The sequence below is a fragment of the Pinus tabuliformis genome, chromosome 7 (assembly GCF_031772625.1).
Source record: "Pinus tabuliformis cultivar Carrire ecotype Pingquan chromosome 7, CPIR1, whole genome shotgun sequence".
NCBI lineage: Eukaryota > Viridiplantae > Streptophyta > Pinopsida > Pinales > Pinaceae > Pinus > Pinus tabuliformis.
The window spans coordinates 1,093,471,249-1,093,496,313 of record NC_142293.1 but is presented as its reverse complement, the minus strand read 5'-3'; the positions used below and the strand labels follow the sequence as shown (position 1 = coordinate 1,093,496,313).

General features: G+C 41.4%; 1 protein-coding gene across 6 annotated transcripts in view; it reads right to left on the bottom strand.

The window, feature by feature from the left end:
- LOC149251368 (uroporphyrinogen-III synthase, chloroplastic-like) overlaps positions 1-25,065 on the bottom strand; it is a 335,450-nt gene that overhangs the window by 203,739 nt on the left and 106,646 nt on the right. For all 6 annotated transcript variants that reach the window (XM_089459382.1, XM_089459377.1, XM_089459379.1 and 3 more), the window contains exon 3: positions 22,006-22,093. In XM_089459382.1, coding sequence (XP_089315508.1) covers positions 22,006-22,093 — 88 coding nt within the window. The remainder of the gene's footprint in view (positions 1-22,005; positions 22,094-25,065) is intronic.

The window sequence follows — 25,065 nt, the reverse complement described above, 5'->3', positions numbered from 1 at the left end:
AGCTCCAAAACAAGAGAAATAGCCCAAATCCATACATCAAAATTCATCCATCTCCAAAAAATATCCACCAAGGAAAAAGTGTGAAATTCTCTATAATTAAAGAGATCCCAAGTTAATTGATGATACAAATGAATGTTTTTAACATCAATATATAGCCTCCTAAGGAGTTCGAAGTAGCCTATGTACCTACATTAGCCCCTAATGATAAAATAATGTGCAAATAAAACCCCTATTGGTGACAAGCCCACCAAACTAGCTCATAAATGTAAAAATAAGCCTCATAAGGGGCCAAATAATAATATGTGCATGTCGTAGGGCCCTCCAAAGGCATAATAATATCTAGAAATGCCATATTGAGGAATAAATTCCTTGAAATATGATGCACAGGGGATGGCCCCTTGTTCTCTAAGTAGTAGACCTGTGGTGCTCTTAGTGGGTCTGAGGGCACATAAATGACCCCATGGGTCTCCATATGAATTGGGGATCCTCTACAAGGGTCCAAGTGGTGGAATGAATGCTGCGATGACATCGTACAAGTCCTAGGACACCTGTCAAGAGCGTGGGGCTCTTGTGGGGGTCTGTTGGGCATAATGTACCAAGCATATCACCATCATCCCAAAAGTGGATCGCTAGTAATCTTTGAGCATCCATGAAGATCCGTAGAGTGTTGTTTGTTGTTGTGGAGGTCAATGGCTCTCTATGCACACCCTGAATGTGCCAATGTAGAACTATGGGGATAGGATCCCATGTAGGGAGACCAAACCCAAATGGAAACCACCTTGTAATCCTGCATAAGATCCAATGCGTCCCTTGGGCTTCCAGTACAACCAGTGATTAAAATAATCGGGTAAAAGAGCTTACAAATAATGGATAACAATGAGGGCACTTCATAATGGCATGCCCTTCCGTAGTGGGCTTTGGCATGTGCTAGTGTCTCCAGGCTCCAAAGGGGGTTAGCCAAGTACCTTATTAGGTGGTTTCAGCCCTTAAAGGGGATAGTATGTCCAAGGTACATCCCTCTAATGGGGGTGGCAAGTGACAAATAAGTGAGATGGAATAGGGAATGAGAGGGGCAGTCCTGGGCCACATAGTGGGGCATAGGGGTAGCTAGATAAGGGGAAGCCCACACCTAGGTATGTAATGTATAGGAGGGAGCAATCATGGTACATGAGGTGCCCCAACCTTGATTTTTCCACCCTTCTTTATATACCTTTTGCCTTTTATGAATTTTCTTTAATTAACTGCTCGGGGCTCAAAGGACAAGAGCATGATGTGTAAGATATAGCAGTGATTACCCCCTTTTAGGTAGGGCGGTTCATTGCCCTCCAGGGGTTGGGACAATCATGGGTTCCTGAATGATAGAGGAGGCTCATCTAGGGCCTATGGAACCAGGGTGATGGCCATGGATTGGGGTAGAACTCATGCAATGGCTTTTGCCCATGTGCTAATTATTTTGTCCCGGCCATCTTTTGCATTTTGTGGTACAATTTCCTGTTAAATGTGGCCAATTATGCTTTTCACTTTTTCTTTTAATTGCTTCAACCTCTGGGGCATCATTCTAGGCCTGACCCAAGGTGGGGGCAAGGGGATAGGGAGGCTAGCCCTATGTGGACCCAGAATGGGAATGTGGACCCAAGATGGGAGAAAAGATGAATGGGGGTATAGTGAGTGGAAAGGGAGTAATATGTGCAAGTAAAGGAGAGGGACCTGTTAAAATTGGCAACTAGGGCAAAACTTCATGTGGGTCATCTTATTCATGGCTGATAATATTTTTATTAGATTCCTCTCGTCGAGAAGTGTAGGATTGATATAAAGATCATCCGATTCCGATAAGTATTCATGGAGATATGAATTTATTTTGATTATGGAATTATTATCAAGCCGACCTACAACTCATGTAGGCTCAGAAGCCCAACAGTTGCATCTATTCAAACACCAACATTGTGTATAAATACAGGAGGACTTTTCCTCATTCGGACACACTCATATCATCACATCTCTCTCTCTACTGCGCAGAAAAGAGTCTCTTCTCTACTGCGCAGAAAAGGGTCTCTCCCTCACACATGTGAAGCCTGAAGCTGCTGACACTGAAGCTGCAACTGCAAAAGTAAAGTTTGACTTGCGTGGACTAGAAGATCTCCTCATCTGAACTGCATTGTAGGTTCATCTGAACCTCCTCTGAAAGCCGCAACTTTTGGTGGTGGAATCAAGTCAATCCGACGAATGGTTTGCAAGATATCGACTGCCCTAGTTTGAAGGAAGCCACTGAAACTGAAACTGCAACTGCAAAAGTAAAGTTTGACTTGCGTGGACTAGAAGATCTCCTCATCTGAACTACGTTGTAGGTTCATCTGAACCTCCTTTGAAAGCCGCAACTTTTGGTGGTGGAATCAAGTCAATCCGACGGACGGTTTGCAAGATATCGACTGCCCTAGTTTGAAAGAAGCTGCTGAAACTGAAGCTGCAACTGCAAAAGTGAAGTTTGACCTGCATGGACTAGAAGATCTCCTCATCTGAACTGCGCTGTAGGTTCATCTGAACCTCCTCTTGGAGCCGCAACTTTTGGTGGTGGAATCATGCCGATCCGATGGTCGGTTTGTGAGATATCGTCTGCCCTAGTTTGATGATGAAGCCGCTAATGCTAATGCTGCTGATCTAGGGTTTGCTACTGCTGATATAAATCAGATTTATTGTACTATTTCTCTCTGCTAAATTATTGAAGATAAAAGAAGATTTGATCAAAGGGTTTCCCCACACATTATGGGGTTTGTCCCTGGCTAGCCACCACATCTTGTGTCTCTTGTCTTGGCGTGTTTTCTGTCAATCGTTTAATGTCCTATCTGCACTTTACTTTATGTACATGTGATTGCTAATCTGTGGAATATAATAAGAAAAAGAAGTAAACTGTTATAAGCATAGAACATATCATAACTTAACATGGTATCAGAGCTGAGGTGAAAACAAAGCCCGAGCAAGAGCAAGAGCAATCACCGAAGAGAAGATTGGCAAGGCTATCCTAAAAGAATGATGGGGTCCTCAACACTCTTTCCTGCCAAAGACAAGCTCCGTGAGAAAGCTGACTATCACGGATGGAAGATGTCTATCGATCTAACCCTTGAGGATCAAGGAGTGTTGGATCATGTGAGAGGCAATACTGTTGAGCCTCCATCAAATGCACCTCCTGCTGCCAAGAACAAATGGAAGAATGGAGAAATTAAAGCAAAGAAGATCATCTGGGACTCTAGTGACAAGCACTTGGTGGCCCACATCTCTGAACTAGACACCTCCAAGGAAATCTATGATAAACTGGTGAGTTTATTTAAAGTTAATGATGCAAATCAAGTTTTGTTTCTTAGAAATAAGCTGAAGGAAAGGGTAAAGATGAGAGTATGCAAGCATACTTCTCAAGAATCACCGAGATCAAGAACGATCTCCTATCTATTGGGGAGACTATTACTGACAGAGAAATGGCACTCACGACTCTTGGAGGATTACCATCCGAATGGTACGTGTTCAGGATTACTCTTCTGAACAATAATGTAATTCCTAATTTCGAGGAATTAATGGCTAGATGCATTCAAGAAGAAACAAGGGTAGAAGAGCAAGAAATGCCCTTGCCTAAAGGTCCTCTTGCTGCTTTTTCTTCTCATGCTAAGAAAATAAATAATTCCGGGACTAAATCAAAAAGAAAGGCTGGACCTAAGGGTGGAAGAAAAGGACGATGTTACATATGTGATAAAGCAGGGCACTATGCAAGGGAGTGCCCTGATAGAAAGGACTCACTCCAGGACGATGATCAAAATCCCTCTGATAGCAAAGGTAAAAGGAATGCTGGAAATCAAGGAAGAGGACAACCATTCAAGAAGGCTAGAAATTCAAGGATGTATTAAATGCACCTGACCTCAAAAAGACATTGGAGTCCATCTCAGCAATGGAAGACAAAGGTTACAAGGTAACCTTCAGCAATGGCAAGGTACGTATATGAAAAAATAATGTTAAAGATGCCTTTACTCTTGGGTTTCATGTCGATTCATTATATCAGGTCAATGGAAGTCTGCTAGGTGTCATGTCTTGTGACACAACTCTTCAGTCCAAACTTTGGCATCGAAGGTTTTCCCACCTTCATTACAAAGCTCTACCCGATGTAAGATAGATGGTAATAGGGATGCCCGAATTCCAAGTAGAGAAAGGTGTATGTCCAAGATGTGCCAAAGGAAAGCCTAAAAGGGGACCATTCCCCTCAAGCCTAAGCAAGACCTCTGATATATTACAGTTGGTTCACTCAAGTATACCTATGGTTGCCATTAAGAGGGAGACTACCACACCACATACTCTAGAGCAGAATGGTGTGGCACTGTACGATTGTGGAAGCCGTCTCTATGGTTAGATGATGTAACAATGCCTGATATGGAAGAACCGATGGATCCTATTTATCCACCTGAGCCTTCCTCTTCCAGGAAGAGGCCTTCATGGCTTAGGGGGCTACTTGATGATGCTGAAGGAAATGCTGCACCCCGAGGAACCTTCCGTGAAAGTAAGAAACCCAACAGGTATCAGGGATACCTGACCAGTATGAGCACAATCATACAAAATGAGCCTTCATCATTCTCAGATGCCGTCAAGCATCAAGTATGGAAGGATGCTATGACCATTATGGAGAATGATGTGACCCCAGGGCAAGACAATATTTACTTCAAAATGGCTTTACAAGATAAAGTTGTAGCAAATGGAAGTATGGAATAGTATAAGGCTCGTTTTGTTGCTCGTGGTTTCTCCCAGAAGGAAGGTATAGACTATGATGTGATATTTGCACCTATTGCCAGATATACGACCATCCGCTTGATCATAGCCCTTGTGGCTTCACAAGGATGGAACCTACATCAAATCGATGTCAAGACGACGTTCTTGCACGGTTCGATCAAAGAAGCGGTCTATGTGGAGCAACCCGAAGGATTTGAGATTTATGATTGAAAATCTCATGTATGCAGGTTGAAGAAGGCTCTCTATGGGCTAAAGCAAGCACCCCGAGCATGGTATGAGAGGATCGATAGCTACTTGATGAAGCTGGGATTCACTAGGAGTGAAGCTGATCCTAACCTTTACTTTAAGGTTGAAGATGACAAGCCTCTCATACTGGTGTTGTATGTGGATGACCTCTTTCTAACAGGTGCATACCCTCTCATTCACAAATGCAAGAGGGAGTTGGCTTCTGAATTGGAAATGAAGAACCAAGGACTTGAAGTGTGGCAGAAGCCAAGGGAAATTCTAAAAAGATTCTGAAAAGATTTGGTATGATGGACTGCAAGCCTATGACTACCTCAAGAATCTTAACTTTCAGAAGTTATATGGTAGTGATGTCGGACCAGATTTGGGAAATGCCTCTGAGTCTCAAAAACTCATTCGCATTGATGTTCTTGGTGAACCTCCGTCCGAACATATGTTTTGCAGTTAGCATTGTGAGCTCATATTTGGTTGAGCCTCACTGGATTGATGCCAAGAATCTTCTGAGATATCTTCGTGGCACAATTACTAATGGGTTAAGATACACTGCCGCAGATGTGAGACTACTTGGATATACTGATGCTGATTGGGCAGGCAGTGTGGTGGACCGTAAGAGCTATTTCACCTTGGGATCTGCTTTGATATCCTGGATGATTAGGAAGCAGAATTCGGTGGCTTTGAGCACCGCCGAAGCAGAGTATATTGCTACTAGCATGGCCTCCTGTGAGGCAGTCTGGTTGCGAAAGCTCTTCAGTGAGCTATATGGATTTACATTGGATACCACCGTGATCCTATGTGACAACCAGAGGTGGGATTCTATTATTGAGGAATCCCATATTCATCGATTGCTCCAGCAGATAGACATCATCTGGGATATGGTAAGTGGATGAGCAAGGAGGCTTCATCGCATTAAGATGACGTACAGGTCGATACACCTTGTCAAAGCCCCGAGGAAAGATCTAATCTATGATTTTCCCAAATGACTTGGAGTCGTCAAGAAACCCTTGTACAAGGGTCCTGCATGTTGCATACATTGAGCTCTGAGAGCTCTGAGGGCTTGCGGTTCTTACTGGAGCAACATATGACCACAGGGTGACTCACCCTCCCCTGGTGGTGCGCACTGGAACAAGATGATTCGCTCTCTTGTGGGACAAGATGATTCGCTCTCTTATGGAACAAGATGATTCGCTCTCCTGTGTAGCAGGATGATTAGTTCTCCTGTGAGGCCTGGATTGATGTGTTCTCCATGGCGATTGTAGCAGGATTGACGTGTTCTCCATGGCGATTGTAGCAGGATTGATGTGTTCTCCTGTGAGGCCTGGATTTATGTGTTCTCCATGGCGATTGTAGCAGGATTGATGTGTTCTCCTGTGAGGCCTGGATTGATGTGTTCTCCATGGCGGCCTGGATTGATGTGTTCTCCATGGCAATTGTAGCAGGATTGATGTGTTCTCCTGTGAGGACAGGATTGATTAGTTCTCCTGTCGAGGCATCCTACCCATGCAGTCTGGGACTCATGGGAAGTACCTCTCATCTGATCAATGAGCAGGGAAATGAAGTTAGGGACCATAGTAGTACCGATGGACGCATCATTGTATCTACTGTACTCCCTATGCTAGGATGACCTCCATTGATCTGGGATCAATGATACTGGTCTGGGACCAGTGGTAGGAGTTGTACCATACTATGACACTGACTTCGGGTCAGTTGAGACTGGTCTGGGACCAGTGGTACATACTCTGAGACTGACTTCGTGTCAGTGCAGTACTGGTCTGGGACCAGTGAGAGTGGTACATACTATGACACTGACTTCGGATCAGTTGAGACTAGTCTAGGACCAGTGATACACTCTCTGAGACTGCGATACTGGTCTGGGACCAGTGGTAGGAGTGGTACTTACTATGAAGCTGACTTCGGGTCGGTTGAGATTGGTCCGAGACCAGTGGTATGCACTCTGAGACTGACTTTGAGTCAGTGGAGGATGACACTGGTCTGGGAACAGTGGAGTTGTACTCACTATGACGCTGACTTCGGGTTGGTTGAGACTGGTCTGGGACCAGTGGTACATACTCTGAGACTGACTTTGAGTCATTATGATACATCCTCGATCATTTCTTCTTCTTCATAATTCGGACAAAAGCAGAGTAGAACAGAACAATGCAAGAGTAGAGCAGAACAATACAGATCAGTACAGGGCAAAACAAGACAAAGCAAAATAGGCAGAATAGAGCAGAGCAGGGTAAGGGTCAGGCTGTATAGGGCAGTGCATTTGATGGATGAATAGTAACGACCGATAGACAGATTGCAGATGAAGTTCTCCCTAGTTGAGAGGGAGTGTTAAAATTGGCAACTAGGGAAAACTTCATGTGGGTCATCTTATTCATGGCTGATAATATTTTTATTAGATTCCTCTCGTCGAGAGGTGTAGGATTGATATAAATATCATCCGATTCTGATAAGTATTCATGGAGATATGAATTTATTTTGATTATGAAATTATTATCAAGCCGACCTACAACTCATGTAGGCTCAGCAGCCCAACAGTCGCATCTATTCAAACACCAACGTTGTGTATAAATACAGGAGGACTTTTCCTCATTTGGACACACTCATATCATCACATCTCTCTCTCTCTACTGCACAGAAAAGAGTCTCTTCTCTACTGCGCAGAAAAGGGTCTCTCCCTCACACATGTGAAGCCGAAAGTTGCTGACGCTGAAGCTGCAACCGCAGAAGTAAAGTTTGACTTGCGTGGACTAGAAGATCTCCTCATCTGAACTGCACTGTAGGTTCATCTCAACCTCCTCTGAAAGCCGCAACTTTTGGTGGTGGAATCAAGTCAATCCGACGGACGATTTGCAAGATATCGACTACCCTAGTTTGAAGGAAGCTGCTGAAACTGAAGTTGCAACTGTAGAAGTAAAGTTTGACTTGCGTGGACTAGAAGATCTCCTCATCTGAACTACGTTGTAGGTTCATCTAAACCTCCTCTGAAAGCCACAACTTTTGGTGGTGGAATCAAGTCAATCCGACAAATGGTTTGCAAGATATCAACTACCCTAGTTTGAAGGAAGCTGCTGAAACTGAAGCTACAATTGCAAAAGTGAAGTTTGACCTGCGTGGACTAGAACATCTCCTCATCTGAACTGAGCTGTAGGTTCATCTGCACCTCCTTTGAAAGCCGCAACTTTTGGTGGTGGAATCATGCCGATTCGACGGTTGGTTTGTGAGATATCGTCTGCCCTAGTTTGATGATGAAGCCATTAATGCTAATGTTGTTGATCTAGGGTTTGCTACTGCTGATATAAATCAGATTTATTGTACTATTTCTCTCTGCTGAATTATTGAAGATAAAAGAAGATTTGATCAAAGGGTTTCCCCACACATTGTGGGGTTTGTCCCTGGCTAGCCGCCACATCTTGTGTCTCTTGTCTTGGCTTGTTTTCTGTCGATCGTTTAATGTTCTATCTGCACTTTACTTTATGTACATGTGATTGCTAATCTGTGGAATATAATAAGAAAAAGAAGTAAACTGTTATAAGCATAGAACATACCATAACTTAATAGGACCACGCACCCAAAGTCAGGGTTTCCCAGGTAGTACCACCCTAGAACCAAATGGTCAATAAAGGAGATCCCTCCATCAATCCATACAAAGAAGTATCCATGATAAGTAAGCCCAATACTCAATTACCAAATGACAAGACATTCCTTTAGATTCGGGAGGCCCAACTTCAAACATATGATCAATACATGTGGGTGAGGGACCACATGGCTGGTTCAGGTGGCAAAGAAATGGCACAACGAGCTAGTAGGAGGCATCAAGGGGCTACTTGTTGTCGGCTGAGTCTCATTATGGAGAAAAAAATTCCCCTAGGGATATCACCCACAAAGTGGTGGGTAACAGGGATCTTTTGCTAATTTGATATTTGAAACATAGTTTGCTCAAGCTATTTAGCTTCGTCAACAAAGTAATGTTCAGCACACGAGATTTCCGAGGGGCAATCTCAACTCCTACTTTGGTGGACTTCGAGTGCCACCCTAGGGGATACATTTCCACACTTCTGAGCTAATTCGGGAGTATTATACAGAGGAAATCGAATTGTTCTGGGGGAAGACTGGACGCAGAAGGGAAGTACGCACTTCCCGGGAGAGGGAGCTTCAGAGAAGCATTGGTTCCGGACTTTTGGGGACATAATTGTCTTGGATTTTGCTACTCTTGGGTGGAGTTTACCGGGCTGAATCAGTGGTTGGTCATCCAACTGAAATTCTTCCTCCAGTGCACATGCAGAGGCAATCGTATTAGGATTGCGCAGTCATTAGAGGAGCATGTAAGTTGTGGAGGCTTATACCGGAGTTGGGGCTGAAGATTTGCAAGGGGGCATAAGGATAATTCTTGGAGGTATCCTCAGCGAATTTTGGAGGGATCTAGCAGCTATTTACCAAGTAGTATGAATTACTCAGTTGTAGAGGGTGCTCACATTATTTGGGGCCAATTTTGGAAGTTTGGAATTAGGCCCGACCCTTTCTGGGTTCTTCTAGGTTTATCGAGGAGAGGCCAAGGTTAGTTTGGCTGAATTTTCTGAGCACTCTAGCAATGTCAAACAGGTGTCACTTTCCAAACAGCAATTGTTGGTAATATTGCTCCATTTTGTGGGTTTTTTGGTTTGAAGGATTGCAATCAATTCCTTTCTGGGTCTTGTGGGAAAAATTAAGCGGAAACTACATCAACAAATTCAGGCCAATCCAGGTATTCCAGCAGGGGACTCGAACGACTTTCAGATAGCGGCAGTGGCACAATTTTTGGGCCAGCGTAGAAGCTAATTTCTGGGCACACGTGAAAGGTTGAGAAAAGGAGTTTGGGAGCTGGGTTGTTCTAGGAGTTTGAGGAGATCATTCGGGGAGTGGAGTTCAACATTTTTGGGAGAATTGGAAAGCTGCTTCAGCACATTTCCAGACAGGTCGTATTTTCCAGCTAGTTTGAGGAGGACGTGGTATTTGGGGTCGATTCTTGAAGGTCAAAACTAGGCCAAACCCTTTCTGGGTTTGATGGGTTTATTGAGAGGAGCCCAGGGCTAATTTTTCATAATTTTCTGAGCACCAAAGGTAGGACTTTCAGCAATATCTTTCCAGTAGACGTTGTAGTTTTCTCGGGTAGCGCAGGGCCTATTTGGGGCAGCTCACTCTCCCTTCTAGGTGTTGCAGTTTCTCACCTGGGTGTTGTCAAGCTTGGCCTTGAGGCAAGCCAAAGTGCACTCCTTCCATACCATTGTACTCATGCTCCATATATTTAATAAAACAACTCAGTTGCCTGGTATTTGTGGAGATTTCATAGGTGTTCACTGATTTTCGAAAATTTTGTGCTTGCATGTGTTATTTGCTTTGTATATCACTATTTTTCCTATTTCGGAACATTACATTTTGATAGCTAAGGCATCAAATTTGGACCTCATTAGAAGAAATTTGGCTTATGTTAAACATCCTTGACTCCATAGCCCCATAGGACAAGGTACTGGTCTTATCACTTGATGATCAACCTTAAATTTTCTCCATAAATTTCTCTTTTCAAATTCTGTCCTTTTAAGGCTAGGGAGAAAAACTACAGCTAGAAGCAAAATTTTACAAAGGAACCTCTTGTCGCACAGATTGTCACAACAACGCTCAAACTAGGGGCTGTCACCCTGATCCCCGATCTCTCCGTTTAAGCCTGTCTCCCGTGGCTAAGGGGGGTAGACCCTATAGGAAAATGGATGACCAACTGTGAATCAGTTGGGTTGGGAGACACGAAGGACAACCAACACTAAAATGATTTTATTAAGTTAATAGACCAGTGCCTTATGGAGTTAATGATTAAACGATTGCTGCAGGAATATGAACTTTATAATTCCATGATTAACAATCACTTATAAGCGATGTAAGATTTTCCACAAATGCACAACGCCTTAACGATGATCCAGCAATTAAACTTCAAGAAAAATTAAATGCTTTAAAAGATCATAAAATTTAAATGCTGGCTGCCACCACTTTCACATAGCCAACTTATAAATAAACATTAAATGCACTTAGCTATAGAAAAATATCACAAAAAAGACAACAAAATGATTTTTTAATTTTATTTTTTTTTAAACTAAACTGAAATATAAATCTAAATTAAAAATAACCCAAAACTGCTTTTTTTTTATATTTTTATTGTTTTTATATTTTATGAAATTTTTATTTTTTTTATTTTTCAAAGTAAAAACAGAACAAAGCTAGACTTAAAAGAAAATGAAACTCAAATTTATTCTAAACTAAACTAAACAAAAGAAAATTAATTTTTTTTTAATTTATATATATATATATATATATATATATTAAACTATAGAGAAAGTAAAGTTAAATTTAAATCTAGAACTAAAATCTATTTAAAAGAGGATTTTTTTTTTTAAATAAAACAAAAACTAAAATAGAAATAAAAATTAAGACCAAAGTTAAATCTAAATTTATGTCCAAATCTATAACTAAAACTAAAGCTAAAATTTAATAAATCTAAACAGAAAAAAGAACTGATGTCTAATATTTATAACAAAATGAAAATATATAAAAAAAAAAATCTAAATCTTAAATAGACCAACGCATACAACATACAGGACCGTAAGCCAAACTAAAATAAAAAAAATCGAACTAATGCAAATGAACGCTGAAAATATCGTGTTTGTTCAGGCGGCTGCGGGAAACGACTGCGAAGAAATGGAATGAGTTTGGACGCGAGCAGAGAGAGCTGGAGCAATGGCCAGCGGGTGGTTTCGATGGCGTGCAGGAGAAAGGAGGGCTAGGTAGTGTACGCAGGAAGGGCAGCGGATGAGGGGTCAAGAGTGTCGTTTGCAGGGATTCGGATGAGCAAGCTGCAAGCCAATGGATGATGGGCAACGTATGGAGCAGAGATAAATGGCCGCAGAACTGTTTGTGTTGTTGACTGCAGGTTTGCGTGGAGAAGAGCTGATGGACAGCGTGGGAGCTATGAGGAAAACGTAAGCTGGAGAAGGCTGCAGCGTAGGGTGATAAAAAATGAGGGGAGGATGTTTGCAGGGATTGGCACGGATGGCAGCGTTGAGTGCTGGAATGAATACGCAGAGAGGGATTGAGTATTATCTGCGTGGAGAGATGGGCAGCGAGCAGATGGAAGAGAGCAACGTGCAATATGGCTGAGTTTTGGAATGAACGGAGGGAGAGAGGGAGCTGTGGTATAGACGCATGCAGTATGGGTATGCAGCAAGTGAATGGCAGCGTTACAGCAAAGGAGAAGAAGAAGGAGCTGCGTTTTTATTTTTATTTTTATGCAGATTTCTGGCAGCTGAGGATAGCTGGGGAATTTGAAAAACGATTTTGCAGTCCTTGGAAAAATATTCCAAACCCCAGAAGCTGATATCAATGAAACCGATGTAAAATTTCTTCCGGACCTGAAAAACAATTGAAATTGAAACCAATGTTTTAAAACTCCGACTCCGACTCCGACTCGGCCGAGGGTTGACTCCGACTCCGACTCCGACTCGGTATCGACTCGTCCGACTTGGTATCGACTCGGCCGGCTCGATTTCAATGACTCGGTCCTTGTAAAAAGTACATTAAATATTTATTTTTTATAAAAACACATAATTTTAAAGATTTTAATTCATGTTTCCAAACACACAGCATTAGAATATAGATAGAAGACAACATATGATCAAAGTAGGCTCATGAATATATCCATTATATCAAAATGGCACCCAGTACATTGTCCAATACATACACGATGATGATATAGAGATCAAAACAAAAACACATAATCAAGGAGGCTATAAATGGCCTCTACAACAAAACTCTGTGACCAGTACTACTGGCTACTGCTAGAGTTGCCAACATCATCTGGCTCAGTGTTACTTGGGAGCAAGAGCGAAAGTGGGGAGCGAGAGCAACATTTTGAGAAGCTCTTGGTTTGGGAGTGAATCCCAGAGGAGTTCGACAACCAATGTCACTAACATCAAGGTACATAGAGGGATTAGTGCTCTTGATTAAATACGAGTTCCAAAATCCATACCCTAATACATGACAAAATTCAATGGAAACATTGCAATCCTCCAATCCTGAAACCCTGAAAAACTGATAAGTCTGCTGGATTTTGAATGAAATCTAAAATTCTACTTTCTCCATATGAAATCCAATGAGGCCGAAACCACTCTCAAACATCCTGAGTCATTTCATGGTAATGTTAAAAATTTAAGTAAAAAGATGAAAATGAATATTAAGGAGAATGTCACTTTTACTTTAAGAATTTAACATTACCATGAAAATTTATAACTGCTTGGAGTCCAAACCAACCAAAAAACAATTTAAAAATCCATTAAAATTTTATTAAATCGCAGTTTGACATGATGTTGGGCGTTTTTTGTGACTCAGCCAGTCGAACCGTTCCAAAGGCCGGGTCATAGAAAAAGGTATTGGCTCGGATCAACCCGGCCGTTTCGGTTTCGAAACGGCCGTTTCTTAAAACAATGATTGAAACCCTTGGACAGCGAAACGGCGCAGATAAACCTTGGAAATCTTCAGAAACCCTGCAACCTGGAAGGAAGAATCACCCAAAAATGATATGTGCATAAAACAAAAAACTGAAAACCGTAAACCCAGCAAAAAATTTACAGTATTTACAAACTGAAAGCTTTTAAGAAGCTAGATTTATCAATAATCACAGTAATATTATCAGAATTTAATTTTAATGTAAAACGCTTCAAAAAACCCTACATGCATTCATAAAAAATATTTCGAATGATAATCTCGGGATCAAGAACTGGCTAGGCTCTTTCAGAAAATACAACCCGGGAGTTGGCTGGTTCAGCCGAGAACTTCCCCTAACGCCCGATAATCTGAAAAAAGGATTTCCTACACAGCTTAAAATCAACCATTAACATAGAAGGAGAAAACAATAGTGAAACCCCGATCAAATGGAGATACCTGCCACTATATTTCAGAATCTAAACTATTATTCAAACTCCAAAGATCAGACAAGATACATGTGCCTAGATCAATCTTCATTAAGCTATCATCAATGGCTGAAAATAAAATTATGCAGAAAAAAAAAAAAAAAAAAAGAACAATCTTACAGCATTTTCAGAAGAGTAACACCAGCAAGATTTTTAACCCCAAAGTCTTTCTTTATTAGCACCAGACAAGTTTACAAGAGAGCTTCTTCAGCACAAGACTCCAAGATCCAATCATCTCAAATGACCCCTAGCACCCTATTTAAAGGAAAAATTCCCAACAGCTAGTTCGAGTGATCCACGTCAAAATGATCTCGACCGTCGATGAGGATCAAGATATCTCTTGATCTCATCCGTCGAATTTTTAATGTATTTAAAAAATTGAAATTCTGCATTTATTTACTCAAAATATTATTATTTTATTATTTTTAGGTTTTTTACTTTATTTTATTATTATTTATATTTACTTTTTTATTTTTTATTTTTTTCTTAAATTTTTTTTTTTAAATGGATCCTCGAACTTAGCTTTTGGGAAAATCACCTAGGACCTAGGACTTATGAGGGGACTAAAACATTTCTTAACCCTCAAGACACTTTACATCATGACTTTTACAACTTTACATCCCAAGGGGGGAAAACCCATTTGACATAGACCCTCAAAAACCACCCAGTTCTGCGACACAACTATAATCTAGCAGATTAACACACTAGGATTCTTCTAAGATTCTAATGACAAAATCAATTCCGGCTTCGGAGTTAGGCTGAAGGAAAACTCTGTCGATCATGGATCGGTGAGACGAAAAACCTTTCGAAACGTAGATTATCACTTAGAAAATTAGGTCCACCTAGGCAATTTACATACATGACTCATATCTGCTAAGATTATTTACAATTTATACATGCAGACTGGGTTTACAACATAAATTGATCAAGTTGTCGATGACTGTCGAATGGCACGGACATGTCGATCAAGCGCTACCCTTTTTGCAAAGAAAAGGGGGTGTACTGCTATGGGTAGTTGACCGGTAGTGGTCAACAGAACCTTTTGGGTGATTTGATAGACTAAACATCAAGAGATAGGTCTAGCCTACCTAACCTATCAATTTGGTGGGCATCCACTAAAATTTCATCCATAAAATCTCTAGCCCTAGTTGTTGCCCTAAGAGGGAAACCGTAGTTTCTTCTCCATCAACTTGAGGACTTTATTGAGGGTTTCATGAGCCTTGGGATAGTTGATTAGTATTGTAAGAAACCCTTTCTCTTTGCTCTTGACATTGTGAACACTTGTTTTAACTGAAAATTTCAAAACCCTAGGTCTTGAACCTTAATTCCTAGGGCTTTCCTTTGAGAGCGTTTTGCTTCCTTGAAGCCTTGAACCATTATTAAGCCTCTCTTCCGAATGAGATCTAGCTTGATCACTTTGTACCTCATCCCTAGCATATTATTTTAATTGATCTTTCATCTACTAGGACTGCTCCCATCAATGAAAATGCGTAAAGAGAAAGGGGTTTTGGCTAAGGTGACATTGGGCCTCTACCCCATTGTTAGCACTTTGTCTAGCTCTTTTGTTGTAGGGTTTCCCTCTCCAAGGCCTGCTAGATTTTGTGGTAACGAGGTAGATCTCCACTAGTCTAAATAAAGAAAGGAAAGGATACTAAGGTGATAATGGGCAGTTTGCCTAAGTTTCCCTTGGATTCTCACACTTGGGATTTGAACTTTTCCACCAAGAGAGAACTCGGGAGGTAACACAACCTACATGAGACTGAGATAGAGTATTTCTTTTTTTGGTGCCCTATCAATTATGTCCAAGGTTTATACCACTCCTTTTAAAGAGACCTAGAACTCCCTCTTTATCTTCTTTAAATATCCAGATCAACAGTTTTGGCTCTATACACAAGAAAGGCTTTTGGGCTTTGTTACCCACTATTTTGTGAGTGATATCCCTAGGAGAAAAAAATTCTCCAAGATGGTCCTCAGTTGGCAGCCCCTTACAGTCACCAGCTAGCTCATTGTGTCATTTCTCCGCCACCTGAGCCAACCATGTGGTCCCTTTCCCATCTGCCTTGATTGTATGTTTGAAAGTGGGCCTCGCAAACCTAAAGGTATGCCTTGTCATTTGGAAATTGAGTATGTAGTTTTCTTATCATGAACACCTCTGGGCATGGATTAATGGAGGGATTCAACGGAAAGAATGGGCTAGGTTTGTGCTATTGTCTTCTAGACCCCTTTTGGGTATTAACCTTGGATTTTAGTCCCGTGGGATCTCTTTTACTGACTATTTGGCTCTAGGGATGGTATTTCATGGGAAACTCTGATTTTGGTTGCGTGATCCCGCTCCCTTATCCACTTCTATTACCCTCTTTCCACTCATTATTACCCCATTCATCATTTCTCCCACCTGGGTCCACATAGGGATAGCTTGCCCCTTCCTCTTGCCTACACCTTGAGTCATAGCCTGGAATGAAGCCCTGACGTTGATGCAGCTAAAAAAATAGGTAAAAGCATATTTGGCCACATTCAACAGGAAAATGTACCACAAAATGCAAAATATGATCGGGACAAAAACATTTAGCACATGGGAAAAAGCCAATACATGAGCTCTACCCCATCATCATGGCCATCACTGTTAGGCACCTACATTATTATTGTTATGTCGGCTCTGATTATATTATGACCCCATAGACTCCTATATATAGAAAGGAGGTCTTGTCATTTGTATCATCCAAGAATTGTTCATTTGTGTAATGTAAAGGAGTTTGCCCCCTCGAAGAGGCTTATTTCTAAGGCATTCATCTATCTTTTCTATCTTTTTGTGAGCTGGTTTCATAACAATCACCCTAGGTGAAGGAGGTTCTATGAACCTCCTTCATCATATAGGAACCCATGATTGTCCCAAACACTGGAGGGCAATGAACCGCCCTACCTTAAAAGGGGGTATTCACTATTATATCTTATACATCATGCTCTTACCTCTTGAGCCCCGAGCAATTAATCAAAGAAAATCATAAAAAGGCAAAAGGCATATAAAAAAGGGTGGAAAAATCAAGGTCTGGGCAACTCATGTACCATGATTGCTCCCTCCTATACATTATAAACCCAAGTGTGGGCTTCCCTCTTATTAGCTACCCTTGTTGTAATATTCCTAATGGAAATATACAACGTTAAACAAAGCAAACATAGCAAAAACACATACAAAAATTTACAGCACATTTAACAACCAGAAATCTCCATGAACTGCACTGATCTGAGCCATTTTATTAATAATAAGAGGGTACAATGTGGTTTTGGAAAGAGTGCACCTGGGCTTCCTCAAGGCAAGTTAGCTAAGCCCAAATGAACAATAAGAAATCCCACTCAAATCTGTTGCTACTCTCTCTTGGCTCTATGCTGAAACTACCCAGAAAATATGTTGCTGGCTACAAAGAACTACTTTTAGGGCCTCCTCAGATGTTCAGAAAATTCCAAGAAATTAACCCTGGGCTCTCCGCCAATAACCCACAAAGGAATTGGCCAAATGTTGACCTTGGAATTTCGGCCCAATTTCCCCCTAGGGAATGTAGCTACTAGCTGAGTTGGGGTCCGTTTTTGACCCCTCAAATCTGCCTAGAACATTTTGCTAAATTAATCTTGGCCTCTCCTCAATAAACCCTAAAAAATCCAGAAAGGGTTTGTCCTAATTTTGATGCTCCAAAATTGACCCCCAAATGCTTGGATGTCCTCCATAAGCAGAAGATGTAACCTGTAACAAATGTTGTTTGCTGCTCCGCCAAAATGCTGGAAAAGCCCCCACAACACTTCCTCAGATTCCACCTCAAGTTTTAGCCCCCAACTCCCTTCACACCTCAACCTTCAAGCATGCCTCCTCCAAGAACTGTGCAGTTTCTGTGATGTTGCTGCCAATCCTCTCCACAAACTCGCACTCCCTGCAACTAGTACGAACTAGTATAGGTAGGACTCCCTCCTTGCACTAGCACTCGAAGCCCACCGAAGCAAGGGTTGAGATCTCCGCTCAGAGACACTCACATGCTAAACAACACTACAAACTTGCCTTTAGCTCAAGTGTGCTATGTCAAAGACACAATTTCTGAATAGATGAATGAATGACTAAAGTGAGTGCCTCTTTTTCTATTTATCAAAGAGCCTCTAAGATTCCCATGTGGGCCCAGCTCGACTTTCCCCACCACTTTTGCTCCAATGGAAGTGTCTTCCACATGTGGGCTGTAATTCTCCATGGGGTGACCCCCACGCTCCACTAGAACTACAATATTTCCCATCCTTCATAATATTTGGACCCCCACTTAATCCCAAAATTCATGTGGAACCTCTAAACCCACATCTCCTAAGTGCAAACATGAAATAAGACAAAATTGGGCAAGATTGATATTTCCCTTAGCAATTTTGCTAAGTGGGAATATCACACTTGTACTCCAACATGTGACCCATTGTTGCCCCTTCTCATCCCCTACTTCATTCACCTATCTGTCACATGCCACCACCTTTTGAAGGATGTACCTTGACTATATTATCCCCTTTAGAAGTAGAAACCACCTAATAGAATTATTGGTTAACCCCATTTGGAGTTTAGGAGACATTGGCACATCTCGAAACCCATTATGGAAGGGCAGGCCATTATGAATTCCCCACCTATGGTCCATGATTGGTAAGCTCATTTCCTCAATTTCTCTAGTGAATTGTTGTACTGGAAGGCTAGGGGACGCATTGGATATTATGCAAGATTGCAAATGGTCTCCATTTTGGTTTTGGTCTCCCTATACGAGGTCCTAATCCTCCCGAGGGTTACATTGGCACATCTAGGGTGTGCGTTGAGAGCCATGGGCCTCCATAGCAGCAGACAGCACTCCATGGATCCCCATAACCATTCAGAGATTGCTCATGGTTCACTCATTGGATGAGGAAGATGCACCTGATCCATCACGCCCAACTGGCCCCAATGTCCACCATACACTTGGCAAATGATCTAGGACTTGCATGATGATGTGACATTACCTACACCATCATCCTAGCCCTTGCAAGCGATCTACAAGCACCTTCGATTTGTTTGGAGACCCATGAGGACACTTGTGTGCCCCCACATCTCATTTGGAGCACCACAGGTTATTACAACGGGCCAACCCCTTGTCCACTGCTTTTGAGGGTCCTACTCTTCATTTGGCACCCCATGACCTCATTAGGCCTCCTAGAGGGCCCTACGGCATGCATAGATTATTATTTGACCTCTTGAGAGGCTTATTCTTTCATTTATGAGCTAGTTTGGTGGGCTTGTCACCAAAAGTTGAATTATTAGAACATTACTTTATTTTTGGGGCTTATGTAAGCCAAGGAGGCTAATTCGAACTCCTAATTTGTGTATAAATACAAGATGAGTTCATTTTCTCATCATCACTTTGGGTTGGATCTTTTCTCTCTCTTGAGAATTTCGCACTTTTTCTAGAGGATGAATTGGAGCTTTATGGATGAATTTTGATGTGTGGATATTGGTCTATCTTATCTTGGAGCTTCTCTTTTGTCAATTATGGATGGTTGGATATATTCTATTACATGTAAGTACATGATTTTAATGTTTTTCTTGTTTTACTTTGTCATATACATTAGACAGGGATTTTCGCTATTTCTAGGGCTAATCACTGCATGCATTTACTACTTAAAATTGTGGAATTTTGTCTCTATCATAGCACCTCTCAATGTATGGGCCATGTAATGTGAACGAAATCTCCTAGAGGTAATTCTATCAACAAATTGACCTTGATTTGCCATCCCCTTTTCACATCAAAGTATAAAAGTTGCAAGATTGCTTCTCCTTGACCTAGAAGGCTAGCAAAGTGGTCTTGAGGCCTCCTTGACTGGAATCAAAGATCCTCACTCATATTCATCATAGACTCCATTCTCCCAAGAATGAGGCACTGATCTACCAAGAGGTGGTCACCTAAAATCACATCCTTTTCACATTTCTCCAGGTCTAGCCAAGTTGGGCCACCTAGGGCATCGTTTTCCCGGCAATCTAATATCCAAAAAGCTCGATCTCGTAGGGTCTCCTGCGCTGGTGTTTCCTCAAGTCCTGCTCCAAATTTGAGGCCATTCCGACGGTGGAGTTGTGAGAAAAGCCAAGCCCTAGATTTGATATCAAAATTTGCCCTAGCATCCCCAAAGGCTAGTACCTTATCGGATCAATTCAAACCTTCAAGTGGATATTCTTTCTTTGATCCATTTCCATACCTGGTCCAGGTTAGGGAAAATCATTGATTTCCCTACTCTTCTCCCCTTACCCTAGACTGGGTCCACTTGGTCCCGTGTCGTCCCGTTCCTTTAAAGAGACAATTCTTCAAGAACCATCCGAAATACCAATTTCAATAAGGATTTTAGGGATTGGGAAACTCCTTCTTAAGTCATATCCTATAAACCTAATCCTCAAATCCTTCTTTCCTTTCCCTAGAAGACATTGTACCTTGCTTAGAAAGCAAGCAAGCTTTATCCTTCTAACTCTTCTAGGAAAAGGATTATCTGGGTCACTCCACATCATTTCATTGACTTATCCTTCATCGGTGACTCCATAATATACCGGATCTCCTCCCATCAGTGAAAATCTGTAAATAGAAGGGAGCCTTAGCTAAGGTGACAATGGGCTAAGCCTCCATTTGTTGCCCTTGACCTACATTTGCCCTTTAGGGATCCCCTTTAGGTCCCCTGCTAGTTTGAGCGGTAACAAGCTTTTGATAATCTATGCTTACATCACCACCACCACTAGACACTACCAATATGAACACTTCCCGATGCTCAAAAACAATGCCACCAAGGCACAAGCACAGAGAAATTCCTCTGTGAATTCTTGGAGAGACCCTGACCTCTACCTATGAGACCTGTGTGATAGTGTTAGGTTTAGGCCCTAGGCATCTCTTCCATTCATACATAGAAAACACCTTCCTTGAGGTCATCCAGATCTTAGCAAGGCACAACCTCTTCCAGGCAATATATTCCACTCAAATCTTCCAATACTTGAGCTTTAGTGTTCGGAACTAATTCCACAGTAGTAGCCATTTTATGAATCGACGTTTTGAGTCTACAGCAAGACTCATCTTCAGGAAAATACTTGACATTTCAAGTATTGTCCTGAAGATGAGTCTTGCTGTAGACTCGAAACGTCGATTCATAAAATGGCTACTACTGTGGAATTAGTTCCGAACACTAAAGCTCATGATACCCTCCACAGAAATCTTCAAACAATCTTCCAATACTTCCAGTTCATCCAAACAGTCCTGCATAAGGGGTTTCTTCACTTCAACCATGGATGGTAGGAAAGTTCTACCTACTGCTAATACAGATTTGGAGGCTAGCAGCTTCTCATCCTCCTCCTCATCAGCAGGGAATGGCTCCTTCAGACATTGAGGACATTCTCCAGGCACCTCCAATCAAGACATTTCTTTTATGCTATAGAGTTCTTAAGAGGGATCCTTATTTCTCTAGGACTCCCAGCTTTGTATCCTTCTATGTCATACACAATAGACTTCAGATTTTAGGTCTTTGACCCCAAAGGTTAGATATGTGTTTTGCAGGAGCTGCACTCACACCCCCATTGTGTCCTGTGATGTACCTAGCAGTCCCTTCAACCTATTTATGGTCACTTGTTGGACATTTATCAAATTATCTTAAATTATCTTACCTCCATGACAAAAGAAATAGTTGATATCTTCTAGCTTTTTGTCACTAAAGAAAAAAAAAATCCAGCAAAGTTTTTTCCAGAAATGTTAACCTCAATTTTCTCACCTACACATCTTGAAATTTCTTGTAGTTTTCTTTAGTTGAAAAACAAGTTTAGGCACTGAAAGAATTTAAATCCAAAATCTTATTGATAAGCAGCATAGGAGGTAAAGGAAAAAAGATAATGGCAATATGAAATGCAATTTTTGGGGAACAATTCTGGAAAGTTCCATTGTTCCTCTCTATTGTTGGTGATGGTCTCTTACAAGATCCACAACATCAGATGCAGAGAGAATACCACAAAGTGTAGAAGCGAGTTTCTTTAAGTCTGGTCCATCCTTGTGTTCTATAAGGGGAAGCTCCAAACAAGATATCCCTTGGTTACCCTGCAGCACAAATGATTTATAATTATAACATAAAGATATAAATAACAATTTTATATCAAAATAATTTTACCCAACAAACATGAAAAATGTTACTATTTTAAGGTCACAGGTTCTCCAGCCCCAGGATTATGGGTAACATATGCAGATGTACAACATGACCGATACTCACAGTCCAGAATATTATCTCTTGAACAGGAATATAGTTATTCTCGCATACAACTTACTATTTCCTGATTGATGATGCCTCCCTCCCGTTAGAGTTGAGTTTTATGGGGTTATTTCCACATTGTTACAGTAAATTTGACATTAACTGTGTTTCAGAGAATAGCCTGTGGATTCCTGCTATCTTAAGTGTTGTCACATGAAATTCCATATGTAACAAGTAAATTACAGGGTCCAAAATGCATGTCCTTTATTGACAAGGTGAATTCATGTGTTTCCAGCTGCATCAGTTTTCCATCAAACCTCGAGAAGCATAACAAAACAAACTTTTAAAAACTGAAACTGGAGAGAGCATGCCACTAGATCTCTCCACTTGTGTACAGCATATAATATTTCAGTAAAGCACCTTCACATGAAGCATGCTGAGAATCAATCCATAGAGAAGACATAGAATAAGGAACAGCAAGAATGACAACAGTGATGCTGTCAATAGGAATAAAACACAAAAAATGTGAGTTGAACCTAACAATCTATGATAGTCAAGATAATCATTTTCTAATGAGGAAAAGAATATCTTATAGCTTCATAGCAAAAAATGCTAAAATAAATTTCATTAAGCATGCTTGGTCTGCCTTTCATTCAAGGAAGCCAATTGACTCTTTGGCTTCTTCAATTCAAGATGTGAAAAAATAAAGATGATAAGATTAAGAGAAAGGGTGCAGGTACAGTTTCAGGGGCAGCTATGGCCACGGGTACAATCTTAGGTGGTGGTACAGGCACAGGTACAATCACAGTTGCAGTTTCAGCAGTTGCAAGTTTGATTGAAGATACAGGAAAGGATGCAGCATCAGTTGTGGGTCTGAGTTCAGCAGGTACAGCCTCCACACATGTGGGTTTTGCTGTAGGAGAACAGAGCCATATAGTCAATGGTGGGAGTCTTTTTTCAGCTGGTTTGATTGGAGTTGGGGGGCAGACCCTCTCTAGGGGCCTGTTGCCACAAAATCTAGCAGGTCTTGTGAGAGGCTTCACATGGCAATAATGAGACCAAAGGAAAACAATGGGGTGGAGGCCCACTGTCACCACAGCACACCACCTCCTGCTCTTTAGTGGATTTTCACCACAAGGGAGGCTTCCTGGTACTAGTCATCTAATGGATATTTTAAGGCCATGATTTAGAGGTGACAGTTGGGATAAGCTCAAAAAGGGTACTCAAACTAAGAACAAGGCTCAATGCAGTGAAACAAGAAACAACGTGCTCTCCAAGAAACCTATCAAGTGCACTTATAGCCTAGGGTTTTAGGAATATGCGAAAAAATGGCTTTTGTAGGCATTAAAGACCAAGAAAAGGCCTGTGAAAAATATGTATGAGCAACAAAAGGAACCACCAGCATTCAACAAGCCTTAATGCTAGATAAGGGTTTCCTAAAGCAAAAATACCTAGGGTTTGTGACATCAGCCTAGGGAGGCAATTCCAACCAAGGCAAAGGCTAGATATTGATGCTATAAGGTTCCATCCACAAGAAAAACCTCAAAAAGGCAACGACTTAGCCCTAGTTGAATTCGGCCATATGCCCTAGCCCTAGCAGCTTGTCTTGAAGGGCTGAAATTAGTAGATAGAGAAAGAATAATTACGTTTTGATGATGTTTGATCTTTTATCTGGAAGTTAGTGCCTACTTCTTGGGCGATGGAGTCCAAGGAAAACCTACTATGGAGATATCATACCCCAGAAGGACATAAGGGGGGGAAACCCAAGTTTCCCACTTTTCAAAACCCTAGCTATCACTTTATGTGGGGATAAAATCAAGAGGAAATCTCCCTTGAAGGTCCTCAAGGGATGTCCAAGATTCTCTAATTAAAGCATATACAAGATTTCAACAAAATTTCATATAAGGATGTGCAATTATTCAGGATCATAGAATGCCTAGCAAATATAAAGCATGCAATAACCATTGAAAGATTTTCAACAAAAATACTTTAAAATATTCTCAACAAAAATACTTTAAAAGATTCTCAACAAAAATACTCACAAGATATGCATGAGCAATCCTTCATTATCCCAAACTAATGTCTCCACAACAAGGAATAGTCTCCAATAGAAAAATTATCCACAAAGATCACATCTCCACAACAGTACAAGGCTACAATAGCTAGGCTGAAATCTCCGAGGAGGTCGAAATAGTCCACAACTGATGATAAAATGAGATGTGAGGTGACCTTTTATTTATATGAGGTCTACCTCACCTAATTTTAGCCTAAGAAGCCCCTAAACAAGTTTGAAAATGAGTAAACACAAAATAATCCTTGGGTTACAAGCCAAGCCACTAGCTCAATGTGAAATTATGCAATAAGCCTCTAAATGATGACACCAGACCCTTTTAGGGCTCCATATGCTTTGTGATGGTGAGTATAAAGCTGAAAATGTGTTCATGTGTCATAATCATCCATTATTCGAGGCATATCCCTCCAACCTCAAAACAACTACAAAGGTCCCACGTCCAGCTGGGGAGTCACCGCATCATCTCCATGGATCTCCAATGGTCAACGCTAGGCCTTCTCTCTCTAGCTTTAGGGCTAAATCAAGTGCGAAAATCCCTCCCTAGTCATCTCATGGAAGACCATCCTCATCTGGCCTTTGCATCATGGTCTACCCATCAGGTGGTGTCAAGGCCAACCTAGGGGCATGTTGAGTCCAGTAGTGCAATCATCAAGAATCCTTTGTTTTGGCTCAAAGAAGATCAGCGTTTTGGGTCTTGGGGGGGCTTTGGGACATGCATCAGTTGCTCAAGTCATCACAATGCCCAATGCTCTG